Source organism: Ceratotherium simum, chromosome 16 (genome assembly GCF_057802395.1).
Source record: "Ceratotherium simum simum isolate JZ-2026a chromosome 16, ASM5780239v1, whole genome shotgun sequence".
NCBI lineage: Eukaryota > Metazoa > Chordata > Mammalia > Perissodactyla > Rhinocerotidae > Ceratotherium > Ceratotherium simum.
This window is the reverse complement of record NC_141915.1, coordinates 11,650,119-11,672,611: the sequence shown is the minus strand read 5'-3', so window position 1 is coordinate 11,672,611 and position 22,493 is coordinate 11,650,119. Positions and strand designations below refer to the sequence as shown.

The 22,493-nt window shown below is 49.1% G+C and overlaps 3 protein-coding genes across 4 annotated transcripts; 1 reads left to right on the top strand and 2 right to left on the bottom strand.

Moving 5' to 3' along the window:
• Positions 1-2,279: 2,279 nt before the first annotated feature.
• On the bottom strand, positions 2,280-5,031 carry GLTPD2 (glycolipid transfer protein domain containing 2). Of its 2 annotated transcripts, none has more exons than XM_087440561.1 (4): positions 3,761-5,031; positions 3,588-3,652; positions 3,160-3,338; positions 2,280-3,063 (listed from the first exon to the last, which is right to left on the bottom strand). In XM_087440561.1, the coding sequence occupies exons 1-4, from the start codon at positions 3,864-3,866 to the stop codon at positions 2,526-2,528; spliced, it is 888 nt and encodes a 295-aa protein (XP_087296687.1). In that variant the 5' UTR covers positions 3,867-5,031; the 3' UTR covers positions 2,280-2,525. The 2 variants fall into 2 exon arrangements, with proteins under 2 accessions (XP_087296687.1, XP_087296688.1); XM_087440562.1 differs by having other exon boundaries at positions 3,160-3,326; positions 3,761-5,029.
• Positions 5,032-5,551: 520 nt separating this feature from the next.
• Positions 5,552-6,907, top strand: VMO1 (vitelline membrane outer layer 1 homolog). The gene is made up of 3 exons (XM_087440563.1): positions 5,552-5,999; positions 6,108-6,229; positions 6,505-6,907. The coding sequence occupies exons 1-3, from the start codon at positions 5,814-5,816 to the stop codon at positions 6,800-6,802; spliced, it is 606 nt and encodes a 201-aa protein (XP_087296689.1). The 5' UTR covers positions 5,552-5,813; the 3' UTR covers positions 6,803-6,907.
• Positions 6,908-7,723: 816 nt separating this feature from the next.
• TM4SF5 (transmembrane 4 L six family member 5) lies at positions 7,724-13,749 on the bottom strand. Its single transcript, XM_014789610.2, has 4 exons — positions 13,579-13,749; positions 8,820-8,900; positions 8,303-8,439; positions 7,724-8,078 (listed from the first exon to the last, which is right to left on the bottom strand). The coding sequence occupies exons 1-4, from the start codon at positions 13,747-13,749 to the stop codon at positions 7,871-7,873; spliced, it is 597 nt and encodes a 198-aa protein (XP_014645096.2). The 3' UTR covers positions 7,724-7,870.
• Between the last annotated feature and the right edge of the window lie 8,744 nt (positions 13,750-22,493).

Below are 22,493 nucleotides of genomic sequence, written 5' to 3'. Positions count from 1 at the left end.
CATTTTAACCATTTTTGGTGTATAATTCAGGAGCATGAAGTACATTTACCTTGTTGTGCAACCCCCTCTTTTCTTTTTGACACTCTGGGCTCCAGCCATCTGAACTATTTTTAGTGCTCATAGATTCATTCAACAAAAAGCTATTGAATGTCTAGTAGGTGCCAGGCACTGTTTAAGGCATTGGAGGTACATGGAACAAAACAGACAGAAATTCCTAGCCACGTGGAGCTTACATCTATTGCAGGAGACAAAAAACCAAAGCAAATAAGTACAATATACAGTATGTTAGACCGTGAATCATACTAACAAGAAAAACAAAGTAGGGAAGGGAGATAGGAAGTGTGTGTGTGTGTGTGTGTGTGTGTGTGTTTTGAAATTTTAGAAAGAATAATCAGGGAAGGTCTGACAGGAGACATTTGAATAAAGACCAGAAGGAAATAAGGAGGGAAGTCATTTGTCTATTTGGGGAAAGAGCATTCTCGACAGAGAGAAGAGCGAGTGCAAAGTTCCTGAAGCTGGATCATGCCTGACAAGTTGAATGCATATTGAGGAGATCAGTATGGCTAGTAGAGAGTCAGATCACATAGGACCATTACGAAGCTTTTCATCATTCTCAACTGAAAATATGGTCCAGAAAATTTCCTGCTTGAATTAAAAAAACCATTTCATCTGAGTGCAATAGGAAGCCATTGAAAGGTTTTGAGCAGGGAAGTGACATGATAGGATGTACATTTTTTTGTGTGTGTGAGGAAGATCAGCCCTGAGCTAACATCCATGCCAATCCTTCTTTTTTTTTTTGCTGAGGAAGACTGGCCCTGAGCTAACATCCGTGCCCATCTTCCTTTTTTTTTTTCTTTTTTCCCCAAAGCACCAGTAGACAGTTGCACGTCATAGTTGCACACCCTTCTAGTTGCTGCATGTGGGACACTGCCACAGCAGGGCCTGACAAGTGGTGTGTCGGTGCGTGCCTGGTATCCAAACCCAGGCCGCCAGCAGAGGAGCGCATGCACTTAACCACTACGCCACGGGGCCGGCCCCAGGATGTACATTTTAAAGGATCACTTTGGGGGCTGGCCCCCTGGCGTAGTGGTTAAGTGCCCGTGCTCCCCTACTGGCGGCCCGGGGTTCAGATGCCGAGCGCGCACCGAGGCACTACTTGTCCGGCCATGCTGAGGCCGCGTCCCACATACAGAAGGATGCACTAGAAGGATGTGCAACTATGACATACAACTATCTACTGGGGCTTTGGGGAGAAAAAAGGGGAAAAAAAGGAGGAGGATTGGCAATAGATGTTAGCTCAGGGCCCGTCTTCCTCAGCAAAAAGAGGAGGATTGGCATGGATGTTAGCTCAGGGCTGATGAGGATTGGCATGGATGTTAGCTCAGGGCTGATCTTCCTCACACACACACACACACAAGAACCACTAAAAAAAAAAAAGAGGCTATTGCAACAATCCAGGTGATAGATAAAGTTGGCTTGACAAGGGTGGTAGCCGTGGAGATAGTGGGAAATGGTCAGATTCTGACAGATTGGATGTGAGTAGGATGAAAGAGAAACAGAAGGGTCTGGATGACTGCAAAGTTTTTGTCTTAAGGACCTGGAAGAATGGAATTGTCATTTACTGGGCTAGCAAAGACTATGAAGGGAGTATTTTGGGAGGAGAGGGTATTAGAAGCTGTTTGGGACATGTTAAGTTTGCTATGCCTAGTTGAAATCCAAGTGGAGATGTCAAATAAGGAAGTTTTTATATAGGATTCTGGAGTCCAGGAGAAAGTGGGTTGGAGTTATAATCTGGGAGTTAATGAAATGGCCAGGCTCTTGCATGTTCACTATTATTGTGGGAGTGGCCAAGGAGTCATTTAATAAACATACATTATTGAGCTGAGCGTCTGCTTGGTGTGAGGCATGGTGCACAGGTTTTAGGGATGGATAGTTGACAGGAGAGGGTGCCATTTATTCAGAGAGACAGGGAGCACAAGAAGAAGTGCAGTTCTGGGAAGAGGTGAGTGCATCCGTGTTGGACGTGTTGCATTTGCGGTGTCTGTGGAGGTGTCCCGGAAAGAATTGGCTTTATGGGGGCTGGAGCCCAGGGGACGGGTCTGGGCTGGTGACTTGGCATGTAGTTGGCAACTGAAGCCATAGGAACGGTCGAAATAGGCCAGGGGGAGCATGAGTCTCTCTGCTGCCGGGAACAGGGATGACACATCTTCCCACATTCATTTTTTTCTGTTTCCCTTAAGCGTCTGCCGTCATCACACAAAACGCCCTAAATAGACGGCTACCAAAAATTACTTTTTATTCCCCACAGCTCCTCCCTTATTTCCAATACTGCAGATAGAGGGAGGAGCTCAAAAACCACCCCCGCCGGGGGCGGGCTTTCTGGGGCGACGACGTCACAACAGGGGCGCGTTATCAGGCGGTCCCGCCCCCTGGCGCTGGAAGCCCGTGCTGAGGGCTCCGCCCCGAGCTGCGCTGACCCCGCCCCAGGGCGCTCCTTTCCTCGCCAGTCCCGGCAGCGGGTGCCCTCAGGCCAGCTGGAGCAGGCCGCGTTCGGCCAACAAGGCCTGGGTGCGGTTGCAGACATCCTCCAGGGTGCCTGCGGCCCGGGCCAGCGCGGCCCGGGCCTCCGCCTCTCTGGTTCCCGGACATGCCAACTCCAGCAAGCGGCCGCGACCCGGGAAGGCGAGGAATGCGAGGCGGGCGGCCTGGCGGATGAGCCAGGGGTGGTGCGGCGCCAGGGCCATGTCGTAGGCGTCGCTGCACTGAACGCCGGCGTCCGGGCCTCCGAGCGTCCCGGTCGCCACCCGGTGGAGGCAGAGCTGGGACCAGTGTAGCGCACGGTGCAGCAAGAGCATCGTTCGTGAGCCCGAGGACTTGGCCGGGTGTCTGGGGGCGATCCCAGGCCGCTCCAAAAGTCCCGCCCGCCGCTCCCACGCCAGCATGGCCGCCAGCGACGTGTAGTGCGCGGCATCTGGGCCATGCACCCGAGCCTCCAGGGCTGTCACTTTAATGAAGGCCTCGCTTGTGGCGAAGGCGAAGATGGAGCCGAGCGGAGTTAGGAACCTGTGTGTTTGGTGGTGGGAAGAGTGAGATGGTTTGAGAGAGGGCGATGGAGCCACAAGGGGGCGGGGACTGGACTGGGGGAGGGAGACCACTCACCTGACTAGTTCCCTCCATCCTGCCACGTACTGCGACAACTCCACATCCCCTTCGGGGTTCACACTGGCGCGGAACAGCCTCATCATGCGGCCCAGCATCCCCTGGGGGCCCAGACACTGAGGCTCTTCCCGCTCCGGGGTCTCCAGGGGTCCCGAGTGTTGCCGAACCTGGAGAGGGAGCTATGAGGGGAAGGGGGCGGGAGCAGAACCCCTAGCCTGCTGGGCCTCCTTGCTGGGCAGTCCGATTGGGCTCTGAAGAAACTATTCCCAAGGTCTAGCTGATGTCTCTCCTGCTGTACTCTCAGCTTCTGACAGGAGAGGGGAGACGAGGAGGAGGACCTGCCCTTCACCAGATCCCCAGCCTGGCTCCACTTTCCTCTGTTCAGACTCCCACCTGGAGCTCCAAGTCCCAGACCTGCTTGACCATACCTGGAAAGGCGGCGGTCCCTCGGGAATGCAGGACTGCGCTCCGGATCGGCAGCCTGAGAGGGCGCCTGGGGAGAGGCGAGGCGGAGCGGGGAGGGCGTCAGGAGGGGACTTAGGTCCCAAGGGCCTGGATTCCTGGGTTCCTGCCCGAGTAGGTGAGGGAAGGGTCTACTTACGGAGCCTCTGAGCACTGAGATAAAGCAGCAGCAGCGTGAAGATAGTGAGAAGAATTGCACGGTGGAACCAGCGCCACGGGACCTGCGGAGGCAGCACGACCCTCATGGCTGCTGCTGGGACCACTGCCCGTAGCCAGTCCTTTTCTCTCCGCCTCCAGGAGGGGAGAGAAGCCCGCGGTGCCCTGGGGTGCTAAGAGTTAATAATTAACCTACTAAGGCCCCTTCCCCTGTGCCCTTTGCCCCTGAGGGCAGCATCCCAGGGGTGAGGGACTGGATGAATGGGATTTGGGGGATTTGAGCGATGACACGTCTCTGCATTTCCCTTTCCTGTAGGGCCAAGTTGTAGTAAGAGGCAGCCTGGGTATTAGGAAGAGAGGCTGGGGTCAGAACCAACTCCCCCACTGATCAATGGTGTGGGCCCTAAGTTAACTCTGGGCTTGAGTTCCCTCCACTGTAAATTGAGGATAATAATGGGTACTTTGCAAGCCTCATGTGAGGATTAGATGATAATGTGTGTGCAAACACTTCAAATGGAAAAGCTTACCACAATTGCACCATAAATCTTACCTATTAAGTTCAAGCACAGGCCACCTGGGATGCAGGGAACACCCACTTCTAAATTCTCTATCCTATCCCCAGGGGGCCTTGTCTTGATCTGGACGCATGATCTCTCGATTATGTACTTTAGGCTTTATCCTTTTACATTTCTGTGGTTTAATTTTTGAAACTGCAAATTAGTTCCTCAATCATTCATCAAACCAGCCTTTATTAACTACTTCCGTGTCCCAGGCCCTGACCTAGGCCACAGGAAGACAAAAGTGCCTTCACAGAGCTCAAGGTCCATTGGAAAAGTTTATTTATCATCTGTTTCCCCCATTGGAATGTGAGCTCTGATGAAGACAGTGTCCTTGTTTTTCTTGGTTGCTGCTCTATTTACACACTTAGAATATTGCCTGGGCCAAAATACATTATTGCTAAATAAATATTTATTGAATGAACAAAGGAATATGTATGAGGGGCAGGCAAATCAGGGGTGGTGTTCCCCATGACAAATTTGAGCCACTTTTTTGGTTTGTTTTTGCAAATTAGGAGTCCACCTGGTGGTCATGGGGGGGAAAACATTCAGGGAAAGGATACAAGCAATGGGAGCAACGGAAGAAACAGCATCTCCTGTTCTCATTCCCCTGTCCATAAACTTCTTAGAATTGTTCCTGTCTCTGTGTATGTTTTCTTCTGGGGGGGAAGGGGTATCCCAGATTCTCAAGGCGTCAGGGTCCCAATCGCTAAGAAAATCCTTCCAAACTGCCACAGTTCGTAGATTCTTGCCCTCTTTTTTTTTTTATAATTTTATTTATTTATTTATTTATTTTTCCCCCAAAGCCCCAGTAGATAGTTGTATGTCATAGTTGCACATCCTTCTAGTTGCTGTATGTGGGACATGGCCTCAGCATGGCGGGAGAAGCGGTGCGTTGGTGCGCGCCCGGGATCCGAACCCCGGGCCGCCAGCAGCGGAGTGTGCGCACTTAACCGCTAAACTAGGGGGCCGGCCCCTTGCCCTATCTGTCTCTGATACTCCCTCACATCCTGGAGGTCCCTGGGGTTGCTCCTGACCAATCCTGTCCAGTGGGATTCTGGAGCCATCACTCCCATCCCTAGCTTTGGGCTCCCCATTTCCCAGTGTTGGAATGTTTCCTGGCTTGCTGTGACCTTAGGCAAGTCGCTTGCCATTTCTAAACCCCAGTTCCCTCATCTGCAGAATAAGCAGGGTAATTCCCACTTCCAATGCCTGCACAAAGCTAACCACAATTCGTGGCCTATAAGTAAAGGTTCAGTAGGTGGTGGTTACTTCAACTTGTTGGCTCTCACTGCCCCCACTCCTCTGGCTCTGGGAGCCTCTGTCACTCTGAGCAGACAATCGAGTCTGCAGGGCTCCAGAGGTGGATTAGTTTCGAGTGTCACTTAATCCAGGTGGCCCTTCTGTAATCAGAGCCCCTCGTAGGGGCAGAGGTGGTATAAACCTTCGAAATCGGCCCAGGCTCACAGAGGCTGCGGGATGGAGCCGGTGGCAGGAGCCAACCTGCTGCTGCTGCTGTGGGCCACGTGCTGCGGATATGCACGAACAGATGGGATGAGACGCTACACGTCGGTCATCAAGGTGACCAACGGAGGCCCTTGGGGTGACTGGGCCCAGTCCGAGATGTGTCCTGTCGGATTCTTCGCCAGCGGGTTCTCGCTCAAGGTGGGGGCTCAGGCCTGGGTCTCGGAGGGGACGGAGATGCGCGGGACCCCAGAGCAGAGGATGGCAGTCTTCTGACTCGTCCTTACTCCGCCTCTCCTCGCCGCCCAGGTGGAGCCCCCACAAGACTTGTTTGGCGACAACACGGCTCTGAACGGGATCCGGCTGCATTGCAAGCGAGGAAATTCCAAGGGCAACACGCACGTGGTGGAGTCCGAGTCTGGAAGGTGGGGGTCGGGGGCGAAAAATCCCCTAGAGTGGGGTTATGCCCCTCACTCCCTGTTGCACACACACCCTCCTTGCAGGCAGGTTCCTTCACAGCTGTGGGGCAGTTTAGATCTGGAGAATGGGTGGAAGACCTCCCCTCTGCACCTGAGTGGAGGTCAGGTGACTAGACCTAAACCACCCTGGTCGTGTGGCACCTAGCTGGGAAGTGCCAAGGGCTGGGTCGGGCTGGAGGTGGGTAGGGCGCGCCCGCAGAGCCAGCGCGTCTCCCCTTCCCTCGCAGGTGGGGCGCGTGGAGTAAGCCGCTGTGGTGTCCCGGCGGCGGCTTCCTTGTGGCTTTTTCGCTTCGCGTGGAGGCACCCCAGGACCTTGGGGACGACACAGCTGCGAACAACGTGCGCTTCCGCTGCTCCAAAGGCGCGGTGCTGGCGGGGCGTGGCCTGGCCTGGGGAGACTATGGAGCCTGGAGCAACGCATGCCCTAAAGGCGTGTGCGGCTTGCAGACCAAGATCGAACCGCCTAGAAACATCCTCGATGACACCGCGCTTAACGACGTGCGCTTTTTCTGCTGCCAAAGTTGACAGTGTAGCCACCCTCTGCTTGGCCCCCAGCCTAGTCCCACCTCCCGCTAGTAAAGCTTCTCTGCCTTGGCTTTGGTTTCTCTTAAGGTGGAGGTGGGGGTAGTGGAGGGCGGGGGGGACTGCGTCTCCTTGTCTTCCTCCTAACCTCGCATGGGGCCAGGCCCAAGCTTGAGTTTGGCCTCAGGAGTCCTTGACAGGCTACTGAAAGTTACAGACCCATAGTCCAGAAAAACTCAAACACAATTTTGCCTACAAGTTAAGGAAGTCCCTGACTCTCTGAGGGCATCCGGCAGACACACTGCCCCCATTGAGCCCACGTTGTTTCCTTTCCGAACCACCAGTGACCTCAGATTAAGAGACTTCTAACAAATTAGGAGGTGACAATGTTATAACGCCTTAAGACTTCATTCTCTAGAGTTTAAGAGGCTAATGTGTCTTTTCCATAGTCTGCGCCCTCTTTATTTTTCCCCTACAAAACTCAGTGGCTTTTCTACATACTGATTCCGTTTGGGATCTTTGTCCTTGCTGTTCTCTTTGCCTGGAATCCCCAGCTATCCAGATGGTTGGCCCATCCATCAGATTTCGGCGCCAATTTCACTTTCTCTTATTTTAAAAAGTCCTGCCATCAGTCAATATCCATCCCCACTACAAACTTGTTTTTAAAAAGTGCTTATCACCAACTGAAAGAATCTATTGCCTCCTTTTAAAATTGCCCATCTTCCACTCCTGGAATGTTGAGAGCACAGAACTTGCCTATCTTGTTTACCGCTGTATTTCTAGCGCACACTAAGAGCTCACTATTTGTTAAGAAAATAAGCGGGGTGCAGGGCCCCCAAACACGAGAGCTCCAAGTCCCGGTGTACAGAGGCATCAGACACTCCTCGCAGAGGACACAATCTGAGACGCGCAAGAGAACTCAAAACAGTTTATTCCAGGGCGGGGGGCAGCCGGGGCGGGGGCGGGGAGCGGGGGGGGGGGCGTCCAGGAGCAAGCAGGGGGAGCCTCAGTGAGGGGCGTCCTGCGGAAAAGAGAAAGTGAGGACGCAGCCAGGGAGCAAGTAGGTGCCCTCTACAAATCCACCCCACGCCGTCCCACCTCCTTCCTGCAATCGCCACAGAAGACACCAACGGTCGCGTTCACCACCTGCACCCCACACAGCACGATCTCCAGGCACGAGGCAGCCACCAGCAGCGAGAAGAGTGTCACATTCCAGCAGACCACACCGGGCGGCTCCTCGCACAGACCCCACAGGGTACGGTTGAGCAGGTAAGAGCCTCTGTGGGCGGGGCAGGGTCACGTGAGAGAGGGAGGTCGAGCAGAGTGTCCCTCCCCGTTCACCGCCCCGCGCACGCGCGCAGGGGCACTCGCAGAAGGCTCGTTTGGCCCACGTGGAGGAAGTTCTCTCCAAGGCTAGACCTGCCGCGGTTTCATGGTCCACGTGAGACGGGCAGGTGGGGAGACGCAGAGAATGGAGGGGCGATAATACAGGCTAAGCCTTACAAGGTCTCTGCGAAGTGGTAATCCCACGTGCCGCTCATTAAGCATTTGGGTCCAGTTCGGAGTGCGGCTCCGGATACCGAGAGGCAGTAGATGGCACCAAGCACCCCGAACGCCGAGGAGAAGACTGAGCGCAGCATCTGAAGGCCGAGTGGAAGGAAAGGCGAGTAGGGCCAACCCCCCTCCATTCGTGGGCCGACCGCGCCTAGCTTCGCCCCCCAACCTATCGCCCTCGCCTGGAGTCGCATTAGAAGTACACTTCCCGTCAAACCCCGGGGCTTGCAGTTCCGCTAATCCTAAGAACCGGAGGCTGTGGAGGTTCATGGGGGGTAGTCCTCTCTGGTCAGGCGCACTGAGGCCTAAGATTTGCGGGTGGGAGGGAGGGTGACGTGGAGCCTGGGACTCTGCAGAGGAGCTCGTGTAGCTAGGAATTCTGTAGAGTGGGCCGTGGCTTTAGGTGTGGCTCTTCGAGCACCTGTTCCGAGACCGGTCCTGAATCCAGTTTTAGTTTGGATCTTACCCGGCAGCGATTTCCACAGCAGCCTGCACCGCAGCAGCCCTTGCCCCCTGCCCGAACGGCTGCGATTCCCGGACACAGTACCTAGGGGAGGAGAGTCAGTGTGATAGCGAGTCTCCCAGATCCCCAAGACCTTACTTGCAGTAGTGCCTACCTCCTCCTGGAAGCTGCCTGTGATGCCCTCATCCCTTTGGACTATAGGAAGACCTTATCTCTACTTCTTCTGGAGCTCTGTCGGGCTTGACCTTAATTTATCGTTATTTATGTGCCTGCTTATCTCTGTCCAGACTGTAGCCTCCAGTAGTGTAGGGCCCAATATCATTATATCCCCCTATCCCCCATAAATCTTGGCACATAGTAGGTGCCCAATGAAGGCGAGTCAGGTGGCTTGGGTTTTTTTTTTTTTAATAATTTTATTTATTTATTTTTCCCCCCAAAGCCCCAGCAGATAGCTGTATGCCATAGTTGCACATCCTTCTAGTTGCTGTATGTGGGACGGGGCCTCAGCATGGCCTGAGAAGCCGTCTGTCGGTGCGCGCCTGGGATCCGAACCCCGGCGGCCAGCAGCGGAGCATGCGCACCCAACCGCTAAGCCACGGGCCAGCCGGGGAGGCTTGGGTTTAATGTCACCTTTGTGCTCACTTCACACTCCATGAATTGATTCATCTCTCTGGGTCTGTTTTGTCTTTTGTAAAATGAGTCCACAACATCTACCTTACAGGGCTGTTCTCAGGATTTAATGAAACAACAGGTTGACTTGATGTCCAGACTGGCTCAGAGTAAATGCTCGATAACTATAAATTCCCTCAGCAGCAGGAAGAAATAGTGGTGTTGGAGTGTCTGGTGAGCTGGGATTATAGTGCAGAGTGGAGGAAGAGTGGAGGAGTTAGTGAATGCTCTGATGGGAAGTGTGGGAATCCCCAAGATACAGCCCTGATCCTCTTTGTCTTTCTTTCTCCCTGTGGCCTTCCTCACAGAGCCCATCCCCTGCCAGGGCATCACCTGCTCCCTCTAACAATAGTTGCCTCCTAAATTGATGCCTTGAGATTCAAATCTAACTGCCTGAAGGATAAGTTCATTTGAATGTCTTGATTTTAGCTCAGATTTAGCCAGCCTCATACTGACCTCACAATTTATTCCCCCAATTCATCTCTCTTTGAGTTTCTGGTCTCCATCAGTGGAAATATCCTTCAGGTCACTCAGGCTGGAAAAACTGAATCCTCCACACCCAGCCAGACCTCAAGTCCTTGCAACTTTTCCTTCAATGGCTCTTGAATCTGTCAGTCCTTTCTTCTCCACTGTCAATCCATAATCATCTCCCATGAGGATGATGTTCTCAACCTCCCTACTAGATTTCTGTATCTCTTGCCCCATGCCGCTCCATCCTACATTGCTACCATCAGATTAAACTTAGCTTTCAATTGGTGTTTTTCCTATTCAAATCCTTTAGGGTCTCCTCAAAGAGTAGCCCATCAAGACTGAACTCTAGGAAGGCGTTTGAGCCTTCTCACTTTAGCTCCAGCCTTATCTTTGCTGCACAAGGCCTGGTTCTTTGCCCATCTCCCATCTCTGGAATTCCACAGCTGTCTTGACCTTTGCTTTCCTGTGTGTCTTGTCCAGCACACACCATACAAGGCTGCATTTTGTTCTTCTCCAGGGGAAGGGCTGAGAGTTTTAGTTGTATCATCCACAGCAACCTCACAGAAACACCTGCAGAGTTGAATGGACTTTCCAATGGACACTCTCTCTCCTCTTCCGTGTCTCAGGGCAGGTCTAGGACCAGTGCTGACCCCCTTGCTTAGCCTCTCTAGTTAGGTCACTTACTGGGAAGCTCCTGGATCCAAAGACATCTAGAATTTGGATTTACCTTTTTTGTTGTTGTTGAGGAAGGTGGCCCCAAGCCAACATCTGTGCCCATCTTCCTCCACTTTGTATACGGGATGCTGCCACAGCATGGCTTGATGAGTGGTGTGTAGGTCTGCGCTCAGGATCTGAACCCGTGAACCCCGGGGCCACTGAAGGAGAACACGCGAACTTTACCACTATGCCACCAGGCCAGCCCCTAGATTTACTATTTTTAAATGATCTACCTGTTTGAGATTTTTACTTTTTTAGTCAAAGTATTTGTTTCCTTTTGTTGTCCGAGCTTCTCTGCCTCGCTCTCTGCCATCTACTCATCTTAGTGAAAAGAGAAGGGCCATTGTAAATGCAGGAGGAAAAATTGAGTTTGTAGCTTGAATCCGCTTACTTTTCTCCATCTCCATGGCCACTGGCCTACTCCAAGTCACAGAAAGACCTCAGTTTCGTCTTTCTGCATCCACGGCTGACCTCCTACTATCCATTCTCCACACAGCAGCCAGAGGGATCTTCTTAAATCCAATAGAGTGTGGAGCAACTAGAACTCTCATACTTTGCTGATGGGAATGAAATTGGTATAAGAACTTTAGAAAACTATTTGGCAATACCTGTCAGCACTGAATATTTGCACACCTTAAGAATCAGCAATTTTATGCCTGGGTATACATCCAAAAGAAATGCAAATATATGTTCACCTACAGACATTAACAGGAATGTTTATAGCAGTATTATTTGTAATAAACCCAAGTCGGAAACTATCAAATGTCCATCAGCAGTAGAAAGTTTAAATACACTGTGGTATTTTCACACAATGGAATGCATAAGAAATAATAAACTACAACTACACATAATAATATGGATGAATCTCACAAACCTAACATTGAGCTAAAGAAGCCAGACACAAAAATGTCCATACAGTACAATTCCATTTATATGAAGTGGGAAACAGGCAACTAATTGACAAGGTACAAGTCAGGGTAGTGCGGACCCTTGTTGGTGGGGGGTAGTGCTTGGTGTGGGAGGCATGTCTGGGATTCTGGGTGCTGAGTACATGGGTGTGTTCACTTTGTAAAAAGTCATTGAGCTGTAGACTAAGGATCTGAGCAATTGTCTGGATGACTTCAACAAAAAGTTCAAAAAAATTTTTTTTAATTCCAAAAAAGTTTAAAAAGTCCTTCAATAGTTTTCTGTTGTACTTGTGATAAAATTCAGATTCCTCACCGTGGCTTTCTGCACAGGCTCTGGTTCTGCCCACCTCAGCTTTCATTTCATGAAATCCCCGCTGCACTGGCCGTCCAGTCCTCAGCTGCGCGAGCCTGTTCCTGCCTCAGGCTCTGTACTTGCCTGTGCCCCTGTCTGCAGTGCTGATTCCTTCTTTTGGTCCTTAGGGTCTTGGTTCAGACATCACCTCATCACCTCATCGAGGCCTTCCTTGAAAACAATGTAAAAGGTGGCCTCCCACCTTAGCCCAGGAGCTCTTTATGACGGCACCCTGCTTTGTTTTCTTGATGATACCTACTCCTGTCTGAAATCGTCTTGCTCATTTACATACTTTGTTCATTCACTGACTATTAATCGAGTGCCTGTTAATTGCAAGGCACCGATCTAGGCACCTGGCACACAGCAGCCCACAAAACAGGCAGTCCTTGCTCTCACAGGGCTTACATTCTTGCTTCCTTGATACTGTGTGTTTCCCTGGCGGGAACACCAGTTTCGGGCAGAGCAGGGACCTTGCCTGTGTGCCCATGGTGTAGCACGGACTGAGTGAGTACATTTCAGAAAGCCTTCTCAAGAATGGCTCTGGGCATGGTGGCGGGAGGAAGGCAGCTGGGAAGGAGCACGTTGGGAGGGCATCCTCAGAGGTCTCCTGGAAACACGCTGGTTAGATGGTGGGGGATGGGGTGGTTTAGGCTGGAGGATGGGTGGTGCAAGGCGACACTGGGTGAGTGAGTAGGCCTGGGGAGGAGTGTGACATCTCAGAGAGAGTTGAGGTCAGAGGGATGGAAAATCCAACAGCAATGAATCCATGAGGGAGGGGGAGTAGGAGAAAAGATCCCAGAGGGTAAGAGGGGATTGTTGGATAAAGGAGAAGAGGTGTGACCAGTGAAAGAGAGGGAAAATGAGACCTCTCCAACCCTCCTGAGAAGTGGGGAACCATACGTAGTAGATCTTTTGTCTTCATCCCATGAAGACATTAAACTAGCTTGACCTTCCAAAACTTCCCTTAAATGGGGAGGGAGTTGGAGGATGGGGGTCAGGAAGTCCAGGAAATCTGTGTCTTCCCTTCCCCCACTTCTCCTGACAGATCCTATTCTCCAGAAAGATGTGGGGGCACCTTCTCTGCCATGCTGACCTAGGTTCTGAGTTTATCCTTAGCGCCAAGCACGGAGTGGGCATCCAGAAATGTGGGCTGAGAGTGAATGGACATGGAGGTCGGGGAGGGTGACAAGAGCTGATAAGCAGAATAACTGATCTGCGACATTGCTCCCTGGTTCCAGACCTTGTCCCTGCACCCCAGCCCCATGCCCATTATTATCTTGCCCTGATAAGCTCCCACATAACCAGCTGCTTCTTCTGCAGGTTCCCAGCATCTGCTCAGCAGTGGGGGCGGTGAGGGGCAGGTAGGACATACTCCCTACCCAGAAGGGAAGTTGTTTAGAGCAGTGAGCCTCCCTTTCTTCTTGTTCCCCTCAGACACTCAGCTCAGGACCCTGTGGCCCCTCCAGGAACTTTCCAGAGTGCTCAATGTTTGGGGGCAGGTTGGGAGTGCTCCAGGTTCCCACCACACCACTGCCATCCCTTCCCAGGCAGCCGTCCTTTGCCCTCTCTCCGAGTCCCTCCTGTTCAGAACCCCGTAGAGTGGCGCCCAGCCCCCTGGTCTGTGCTCCCTCACCAGCTTTCTCACCATCAGGCCCCCACCGATGAAGCCAGCCATAAGCCAGACTTGCAAGCTGAGGTGGTCGGACCAGGCAGTCTCCCCATTAGGCACCAGCAGGAGGGCGTTGGCCACAATGCAGACCAGGGAAAGGGGGATGAGGGAGAGCCCCACAAAGCGGGCACACTTTCCCGTACACATGGCGAGGCAGCTGGGGAGGACAGGCAGTGAGTGAAAGTGAGCCCTGGTTCCCAGCTCCAGAGGAAAACAAGCCTGGAGCGAGGAGCAAAGGTACAAAGGTCGGGGAAGAGGTGTGGCAGAAACTGGCAGGATCAATGATACCGGGAGGGAGGGAGGCAGGAGACGGGCAAAGAGGAGGGGAGGTGAAGGGAAGGATGTGGTAGAGGAGGTGGGGGAGCCTGACACACAGAGGAAGTTGCCTGGGGTCAGTGTGTTCTTCCTCTTTTTCTGCACACACCTCTCCATAGCCCCTCTGTTGGCTCCTTACCTGCTCTGTGACTTAGCCAAGCCCCTTAATATCTCTAAGTCTCAGTACCCTCAGCTGTGTAAAGGGTACAGTGATGCCACTTGGCTTGTGGGCTGGTTGTGAGGATTAAATGGGACGACATGAGAAGTATTTTGTAAACCAGGATGCACTAAGCAGATGTATGGTGGCCTCATTGTTTCTGTTAGTCTCACGGGGAGGGTTCTTCCTGGAAAGAAACTAAGAAGATGGTAGTGGACATTCGTTGTCCTTTTATTTCTTCTTTTTGATATTTGTTTATCAAACCCTCCTCTGGTTGAGGCCACTGCCTGTCTCTCAGGGTGGGCTCTGGACTGAGGCCTGATTGCTTAGAGCATTCCATCCCCTGACCTCTGTGTCTGATTCAGCGATGGCCACATGATCCAAGCCAGTTTCGTGAGAATCAATTTCTGGTTTTTGTTGTTGACAATCTGAGGTCAAAGAAGTTCTGTTTTTGTTGGGGTGCTGATGTTGCTGGTGGCATATTGTTGTCACGAGGGAGGGTCTTCCTGTCGGAGAGTGAAGTCAATCCAGAGGAAAGAACAATCGAGAGATGGAGAGAGACTAAGTCTTGATGACATCATTGAACTTGCAGATCCAGCGATGCCTGAAGCCTGATCATTCCTTGGAAAATTTTGATTATGTAAAGCAGTTAGAGTTGTGTTTCTGTCGACTGCATTGTAGAGAGTCTTTTTGATGCAGAGATTGATTCATTAAGCCCTTGCTGTGGACAGGACCTTGTGCTGGAGACTGTGGGGATTCACAGTTGCATGCATCAGACCCAGACATGGGCCTCCGAAGCAAAAAGGAGAGCGAAGGCCCAAATAGGATGTGGTGGTGCCGTGGAAGAGACGAGGGTGGCAGGAAGTGCTGCGGGACTTCAGAGGGCACGCGATGAAAATGTCACACAGAAAGGGGCATCCAGCCAGTGGCCTCTGTTGTAGCTTGTCCCAACAGCCCACTGAAACCACTACAGAGACATGGAAAATGGAGAAAACTTACCACTCAAAATGAATGCCAGAATCTGGGAGGGATTCCTACTACTTATAAGACAGAGGAGCTGGATTGAGAAAAATCTATGAAAAATTTACCTCTTGAATCAGAGGATGCCTGAAAAAAAAATACTTTGAACCTCTCCCAACTGTCTGCCTCTGACTCATAGGCAATTATTGTGATAACTGATATTTGGTTTTGCTTCTGTTGTCTTGTTTAATGCTTTAAAAAGATCTCCATGTTGTTTTTGATGTCTCTTTTCATTAAGTTTTCTGCCTCTTTGCATGAAATTTTTTACATTCTCCTGTGTTTTAGAAGGCATATTTTAAATCCTGGTAGCGGTTGCTTGTACATGTTGCAAAAGTATCCTTTAACTTGTCACCCTGCATCTTTCTGAGGAGCCTCAGACTGCCTATCATCCCTGCAGCCTCCTCTGAGGGGTCTGTATAGATGGTTTACCGTGCTTAGCTTTATAGCTTATGGCTATATGTCCATGTGATTCTGTGGTAAAAATTGAAAACTATTTGTTCCAATTCTTTAATCCACTGTGCTCTTTGCTATCTCATTTTGTAGTCCCTCCCACCAGAGGTAGATTGTACCTCCCACCATATGTGCACAATGGAATGTGGGCAGGATCAACAATATCCCAGTTCTGAGCCTAGGCCTTAAGAGGCATTGTGTGTTGCTACTTGACACCTTGTGTCCCATCATTGCCATGGGAAGAACATGCCCAAGTTAGCCCACTGGTAAAAGGGAGGCATAAGATACAGGGGAAAGGCCCAGATCAGCTGTCCCCAACAACCCATACATGTATGAGTGATATAAATGCTTATATTTTTATGTCACTAAGACTTTGTGGGCTTTTTTGTTCCACAGCAATAGCGGACTGACACAAATCCCATTATCCAGGCCACAGCTGATTGATCCGGGAATGAGTTGCTAACCCAAAGGCAGACATGTAGCCAGAGACCTATGAGGTAGCTTGAGGCGAGAACTCTGCCCAACAGAGCTACCCTCACTATATGATGACTGAGCAATGAATTGGGTCTTCATTTTTGGGAAACTTGACTGTGAGACAACCTGGGAGAGTCATCAGAGGGAAGGGTGGCCCCAAACTGAGAGAAATATGAAAGCAGAGAGTGAGCAAAAGCCATGAGGCAAGTGAAACCATAAATAAGCAGAAGCCATATGGAAGAGAATTGTGTAGACAAACAGTGCAGGAGGAAGAGGAACAAGGACCAGGAAGCAGAGATGGAGAATTTGGGTCTTAGGTGAAGCAGCTGAAAGAGGTTCTGCTGAGTCACCAGGAATAATGTTGAACTGCTAGAACAACCATCATGCCGAATAGTGGGCCTTCCCATTCTAGGCCTGGAGAGGGGATTCAGCCGTTTTCCCAAGGCACAGAGAGTGTGGCGGAGAGCAAGCCACATATTTGTCTACAAGTCCATCAATACTGAGTCTGAGAGATGGTACTGCTTTTCAGGATAAATAAAGAGAGAAAAAAGTTCTGTGTGTGGGGTGGTTCACAGGTATTCATTATATTACATTTTATACAATTCGGTATGCATGAAACAGTGTTAATAATGTTAAAAACATTATAAGGATTCTGAAAAATTTTCTCAAAACAAGGGAAGGGGCACATCATCCTGAAGACTGAAAGAAAGAGACAGAACTCTCGAGAAATATTTACTGGAGGATTTGGAAGGAATTTTCAGGGAGGTTTTCACTAGAATTCTCCTGGAAGTAGGAGCAGAGTATTTGAAGAAAGAAACGGCTGAGATGGAAAGGCGCCAGCATGTACCTGGGGGAGAAAAGGGAGAATTGCACGGAAACTCAAAATGCACAAAGAGAACCACGGTATGGATCAGAGGCACTAAAGAACAGATTAGAAGCTGGGACAAAGTGATTGAGGGATGGAGAGGACAAACTGCAGAAAACTCTTGAGTTCACAAGAAAAGGACCAAAAGTTTAGGAAAAAGGACCAGCAATTAAAACACTGGAAGGGAAGACAATAGAGAAAACAGACATGTCGGGTAATGTTGAGATGAACAGATGAAGAGATGTCAGAGATGTTGGCTGCTCCCAAAGACAAGAATGGAGCTCGTGGAAGTGACGCTACAGTTAACAACTTTGTACTGGCAGAAAGCTTCCCTGGGCATAGATCCACTTGAGTTAGCAGGGTGAAAGGCGTACTGTACCCCAGGTAAAATATTAAAAGTGAATTGAACCTAGATTCACCCTGACAAAATATGTGAATTAAAAGGCTACCTAGAAAGGAACAAAAGTCGGTCTGGCCTGAGACTTCTCTGCAATACTACATGACAGAAGACAAAGGAGCAATGTCTATAGTTATGACAGGAAAGAAAGGTGACTCAATTATTGTGCATATATCCAAGTTCCTTTTTGTGTGGGAAGGGCAACAGAATTGCATTTCTGAGAATGCTTGGATTTGCAAATACCACTGTGTCTCCTTGTTCTCCTTTTTTTAAAAAAGAATTTTAACTCACAAGAGGTATAGTAAAAGAAAAACTGCAAATTGGGGAAGTCTTGGCAAAACGCTAAATAATTTTCATAAATCCGGTTATGAAACTCAGTGAAAATTTCAACAAAAAAAATCCTTTAAAGAGAAAATACATAAGTTCTAAAAATTATATTAACAGTAGTAAAGATGTCAATTATTTATTGCCTGCCATACCCAGAGTCCATTTTAAGGAAATATATTAGGTAACAGAAAACCCAAGTTTACTGAAACAAAAGGGGAATTTATTTGTTCATGTAATCAAAACATCCAAAGATAGAACTAACTTGCAGGCACAGTCCATGAAAGAAATAATTGAGGGGCCTGGCCCCGTGGCTTAGCGGTTAAGCGCTCGCGCTCTGCTACTGGCGGCCCCGGGTTCGGATCCTGGGTGCGTACCGACGCACCGCCTGTCTGGCCAGGCTGAGGTGGCGTCCCACATACAGCAACTAGAAGGATGTGCAACTATGACATACAACTATCTGTTGGGGCTTTGGGGAAAAAAAGGAGGAGGATTGGCAATAGATGTTAGCTCAGACCGTCAGAGCTGGTCTTCCTCAGCAAAAAGAGGAGGATTAGCATGGATGTTAGCTCAGGGCTGATCTTCCTCAAAAGAAAAAAAAAAAGGAAATAATTGATAAGCTTCATTAAAATTAAAACATCTGCCCTGTGAAAGACACTGTCAAGAGAATGAGAACAGAAACCACAGACTGGGAGAAAGTATTTGCAAAAGATGTATCTGATAAGGGACTGTTTATGTTTGTATTTTTATCCAAAATATACAAAGAACTCTTAAAACTCAACAATAAAGGGCCGGCTCCGTGGCTTAGCGGTTAAGTGCGCGCGCTCTGATGCTGGCGGCCCGGGTTCGGATCCCGGGCGCGCCCCGAGGCACCACTTCTCCGTCCAACGTGAGGCCGAGTCCCACGTACAGCAACTAGAAGGATGTGAACCTATGGCATACAACTATCTACTGGGGCTTTGGGGGGAAAAAAAATGAATAAATAAAATCTTAAAAAAAAAAAAAAACAAAACTCAACAATAAGAAAAAACAACCTGATTAAAGAATTGGACGAAAGACCTGAATAGACACCTCACCAAAGAAGATATACAGATGGCAAATAAGCATATGAAGAGATGCTCAACATCATATGTCATCAGGGAAATGCAGATTTCCCTACAACAATGAGATACCATTACACATCTGTTAGAATGGCCAAAATCCAAGACAGTGACAACATCAAATGCTGAAGAAGATGTGGAGCAACAAGAATTCTCATTCATTGCTGTTGGGAATGCAAAATGGTACAGCCACTTTGGAAGAAAGTTTGGCAGTTTCTTAAAAAATCAAACATACTCTTACCATACGACCAAGCATGGTATTTACCCAAGTGAATTGAAAATTTATGTCCACACAAAAATGTGCACACAGATGTTTATAGCAGCTTTATTCTTGATTTCCAAAACTTGGAAGCAAACAAGGTGTCCTTCAGTAAGTGAATGGATAAACTCTGGTATGTTCAGGCAATAAAATATTGTTTGGCACTAAAAAGAAATGAGCTTTCAAGTCATGAAAAGACATAGAGGAAACTTAAATGAATATTACTAAGTGAAAGAAGCCAATCTGAAAAGGCTACACACCGTAGATTCTAACTATATGACATTCTGGAAAAGGCAAAACTCTGGAGACAGTAAAAAGGTCAGTGTTTGCCAGTGGTTGGGGGATGGGGGAGGGATGAATAGGCAGAGCACAGAGGATTTTTAGGACAGTGAAATTATTCTGTATAATACTATAATGGTGGATCCATGTCATTATACATTTGTCAAAACCCATAGAATGTACAACACCAAGAGTGAACCCTATGTAAACTGTGGACTTTGGGTGATAATGATGTGTCAATGTAGGTTCATTGATTGTAACAAATCTACCACTCTGGTGGGGGTTGTTGATAGTAGGGGAGGCTGTGGGTGTGTGGGTGCAGGGGGAAGTATATGGAACTCTTTGTACTTTCCACTCAATTTTGCTGTGACCCTAAAAGTGCTCTAAAAAAATAAAGTCTATTTTTTAAAAAAGTATCCAAGCTAAGAGAGTAGATCTTAAAAGTTCTCATCACAAGAAAAAAAAATTGTAACTACCTGAGGTAATGGATGTTAACTGAACTTATTTTGGTAATCATTTTGTAATATATACATGTATCAAATCATTATGCTGTACACCTAAAACCTATACAATGTTATATGTCCATTACATCTCAATTAAAAAAAGTCTCTAAAAAGATTACATTGTACTTTAAAATTGAGACAGAAAGCCAATGATGTATTTAGGAAGTCATAGAAACAAAGTAGTGGGGTGAAAATTTGATGTGAGTGAAGGTGTCAGTTCTGCTGATACCACCTGGTAAAACAAGAGAGCGCCAGGGCCGGCCTGGTGGTATAGCCGTTAAGTTCGCGAGCTCCGCTTCGACAGCCCGAGGTTCACAGGTTCAGATCCCGAGTGTGGACCTGTGTACTGCTTGTCAAGCCATGCTGTGCTGGCGTCCCATATAAAGTAGAGGAAGATGAGCATGGATGTTAGCTCAGGGCCAAACTTCCTCACAAAAAAAAAAAAAAAAAAAAAGCACTAGCAGTTTGGGAGAAATTCTCAGAGACAATAGCGGAGCACTCTTGAGAAATGCTGCATCACCAGTGCCACCCCCCCTTTTTTCCCTTTTTCTCCCCAAAGCCCCAGTAGATAGTTGTATGTTCTAGTTGCACATCCTGCTAGTTGCTGTATGTGGGACGCCGCCTCATCATGGCCAGATAAGCGGTGCATTGGTGCGCGCCCAGGATCCAAACCCGGGCCACCAGTAGAGGAGCCCGAGCCCTTAACCGCTAAGCCACGGGGCCAGCCCCTCACCAGTGCCCTTGATGGCACAGAGGACAGTATTTTGTGGGAAAACACAGACATCTGTAACTCAGTCAGAAAGCAATTTAGGAGAATCAGACTCTGAAGAAACTTTTGGAATATTTTAACCAATTTGTTTTACTAATAGTTTTCATGTATGCACCAGAATGACTTTTTTAAAAGGGTCTAAAAGAGCTTTTAAATTAGCAAAAAATAAAAATTTTAAGTGTTAAGAAAGCATCGTGTTATAATTTAACTGGCAGCATTTTTTTCTTAGTGGTACATAAAATAATAGTGTGTGTTACAATTAAGGTGTCTTAGATTCAGTGAAATTCAGTATAGAGCACCCTCTCTGTATTGGCCCAGTTCTGGACCCAGTGGATACAGCACTAAACTTGACAGACACGGTGCCTCCTTGTACTTTATATTATAGTTTGGGGAAACAGGTAATAAACTAGAAATTAGAGACTATGCTAAATTATATGAAGGAAATAGACAGGGTGATGTGATAGAGAGTGGCTGGGGTGGTGGCTGCTCTAGATTGGTAGTTAGGGAACCAGACCCACACTTAGACCTGAGCAGGAGGGGCCCCTCCCTGGCTCTCTGCTTAGTTCAGTGCTTCTCAAACTTGAACTTCATGCAGATCTCCTGGGGATCTTGTTAAAATGCAGGTTTGGATTCAGTAGGGCTGGGGCAGGACCAGAGAGCCTGCATTTCTATCCGGCTCCCAGGTGATGCTGATGTTCCTGTTCCAAGGACCCATTATGGGTAGCAAGGCTGTAGGGGGCCCTGCATATCACAAATACTGAAACGTAAAGCCCCTTTCAGCCTTGTGAGAAAGTTTTTGAAAGTTCAGTAACTGACTGAGCAAATGGGAATTATGAGAGAGGAATGTGCCAGTGGAGTGGATGGGAAGCTGCGAGTGCAGGTGTGTGGGTTGTGACACAGGAGTCTGGGCCCAGAGCAGCTTCTGCTCACCCTGCCCCAGCAGTTCTGGGCTAACCCTCAGACTTGCAGGAGGCGGCCCCAGTCCAGGGAAGAATTTGGCTCCTTTAGTCTCTGGATTGTGAGGAGGTGAGCAGTCTAAGAGTGAATGTGGGCCAGGCCTTGGGCATAGCTTGATTTATACATTAAAATATTTAGACTTCTAGTATGTGGGCTTTCTTTTGTGCCACTGTCCTGGGCCTTACAAATGTCAGCAGTGGGCCTTCAGGATATAATAATAATAATAACTAACATAATAATAATGGTTAACCTGTATGCCAGGCTCTAAGTATTTAACATATATTAACTCCCATAATTCTCATAACAAACCCACGAGGAACTGAAAGGATTATCATCATCCCCGTTTTGCAGATGAGGAAACTGGGATTCACATCCAGGCAGTTTGGCTCCAGGGTCTGTGCTCTTTTTTTTTTTTTTTTTAGATTTTATTTATTTTATTTTTTCCCCCCAAAGCCCCAGTGGACAGTTGTGTGTCGTAGCTGCACATCCTTCTAGTTGCTGCATGTGGGACTCGGCCTCAGGATGAACGGAGAAGTGGTGCCTCGATGCGCACCCGGGATCCGAACCCGGGCCGCCAGCATCGCAGCGCGCGCACTTAACCACCAAGCCACAGGGCCAGCCCAGGGTCTGTGCTCTTGACCACGATGCTCTGTTGCCCACTCAGAGAGGGGAGCCTCTTGGAGGCTACAGGACAGGAGAAGACAGTCACATGATGAGCTGGAGGCAGAGAACATTCTGCATTGAGGGACAGGCAAATGCTCTCAGGGAGAAGAGTTGCATTAAGAGACCGAAGGAGGCCAGTGTGATTAGAATGGGGGAGAGGGGTCCAAGATGAGGGCAGAGACGTAGGCAGCGGCTAGATCATGTAGGGCCTTGTGAGGAGTTTAGAAGCCTTTGGAGGGTTTTAAGCAATGGAGTGACATGATTTTATTTATTTTTAAAAAGATTGTTTTGGGGCCGGCCCTGTGGCATAGCGGTTAAGTGCGCGCGCTCCGCTACTGGCAGCCCTGGGTTTGGATCCC

Bases quoted from the DNA above. Each gene is read 5' to 3' on its own strand.
- VMO1 (XM_087440563.1), top strand. From the start codon at position 5,814: ATGGAGCCGGTGGCAGGAGCCAACCTGCTGCTGCTGCTGTGGGCCACG. The intron at 6,000-6,107 runs GTGGGGGCTCAG...CTCGCCGCCCAG, and splicing joins CCAGCGGGTTCTCGCTCAAG to GTGGAGCCCCCACAAGACTT. The intron at 6,230-6,504 runs GTCGGGGGCGAA...CTTCCCTCGCAG, and splicing joins TCCGAGTCTGGAAGGTGGGG to GTGGGGCGCGTGGAGTAAGC.
- GLTPD2 (XM_087440561.1), bottom strand. From the start codon at position 3,866: ATGAGGGTCGTGCTGCCTCCGCAGGTCCCGTGGCGCTGGTTCCACCGT. The intron at 3,653-3,760 runs GTAAGTAGACCC...GCCTCTCCCCAG, and splicing joins TCTCAGTGCTCAGAGGCTCC to GCGCCCTCTCAGGCTGCCGA. The intron at 3,339-3,587 runs GTATGGTCAAGC...TTCCCCTCATAG, and splicing joins AGGGACCGCCGCCTTTCCAG to CTCCCTCTCCAGGTTCGGCA.
- TM4SF5 (XM_014789610.2), bottom strand. From the start codon at position 13,749: ATGTGTACGGGAAAGTGTGCCCGCTTTGTGGGGCTCTCCCTCATCCCC. The intron at 8,901-13,578 runs GTGAGAAAGCTG...CTCCTCCCCTAG, and splicing joins TCATCGGTGGGGGCCTGATG to GTACTGTGTCCGGGAATCGC. The intron at 8,440-8,819 runs GTAAGATCCAAA...CTCGGCCTTCAG, and splicing joins GCTGTGGAAATCGCTGCCGG to ATGCTGCGCTCAGTCTTCTC.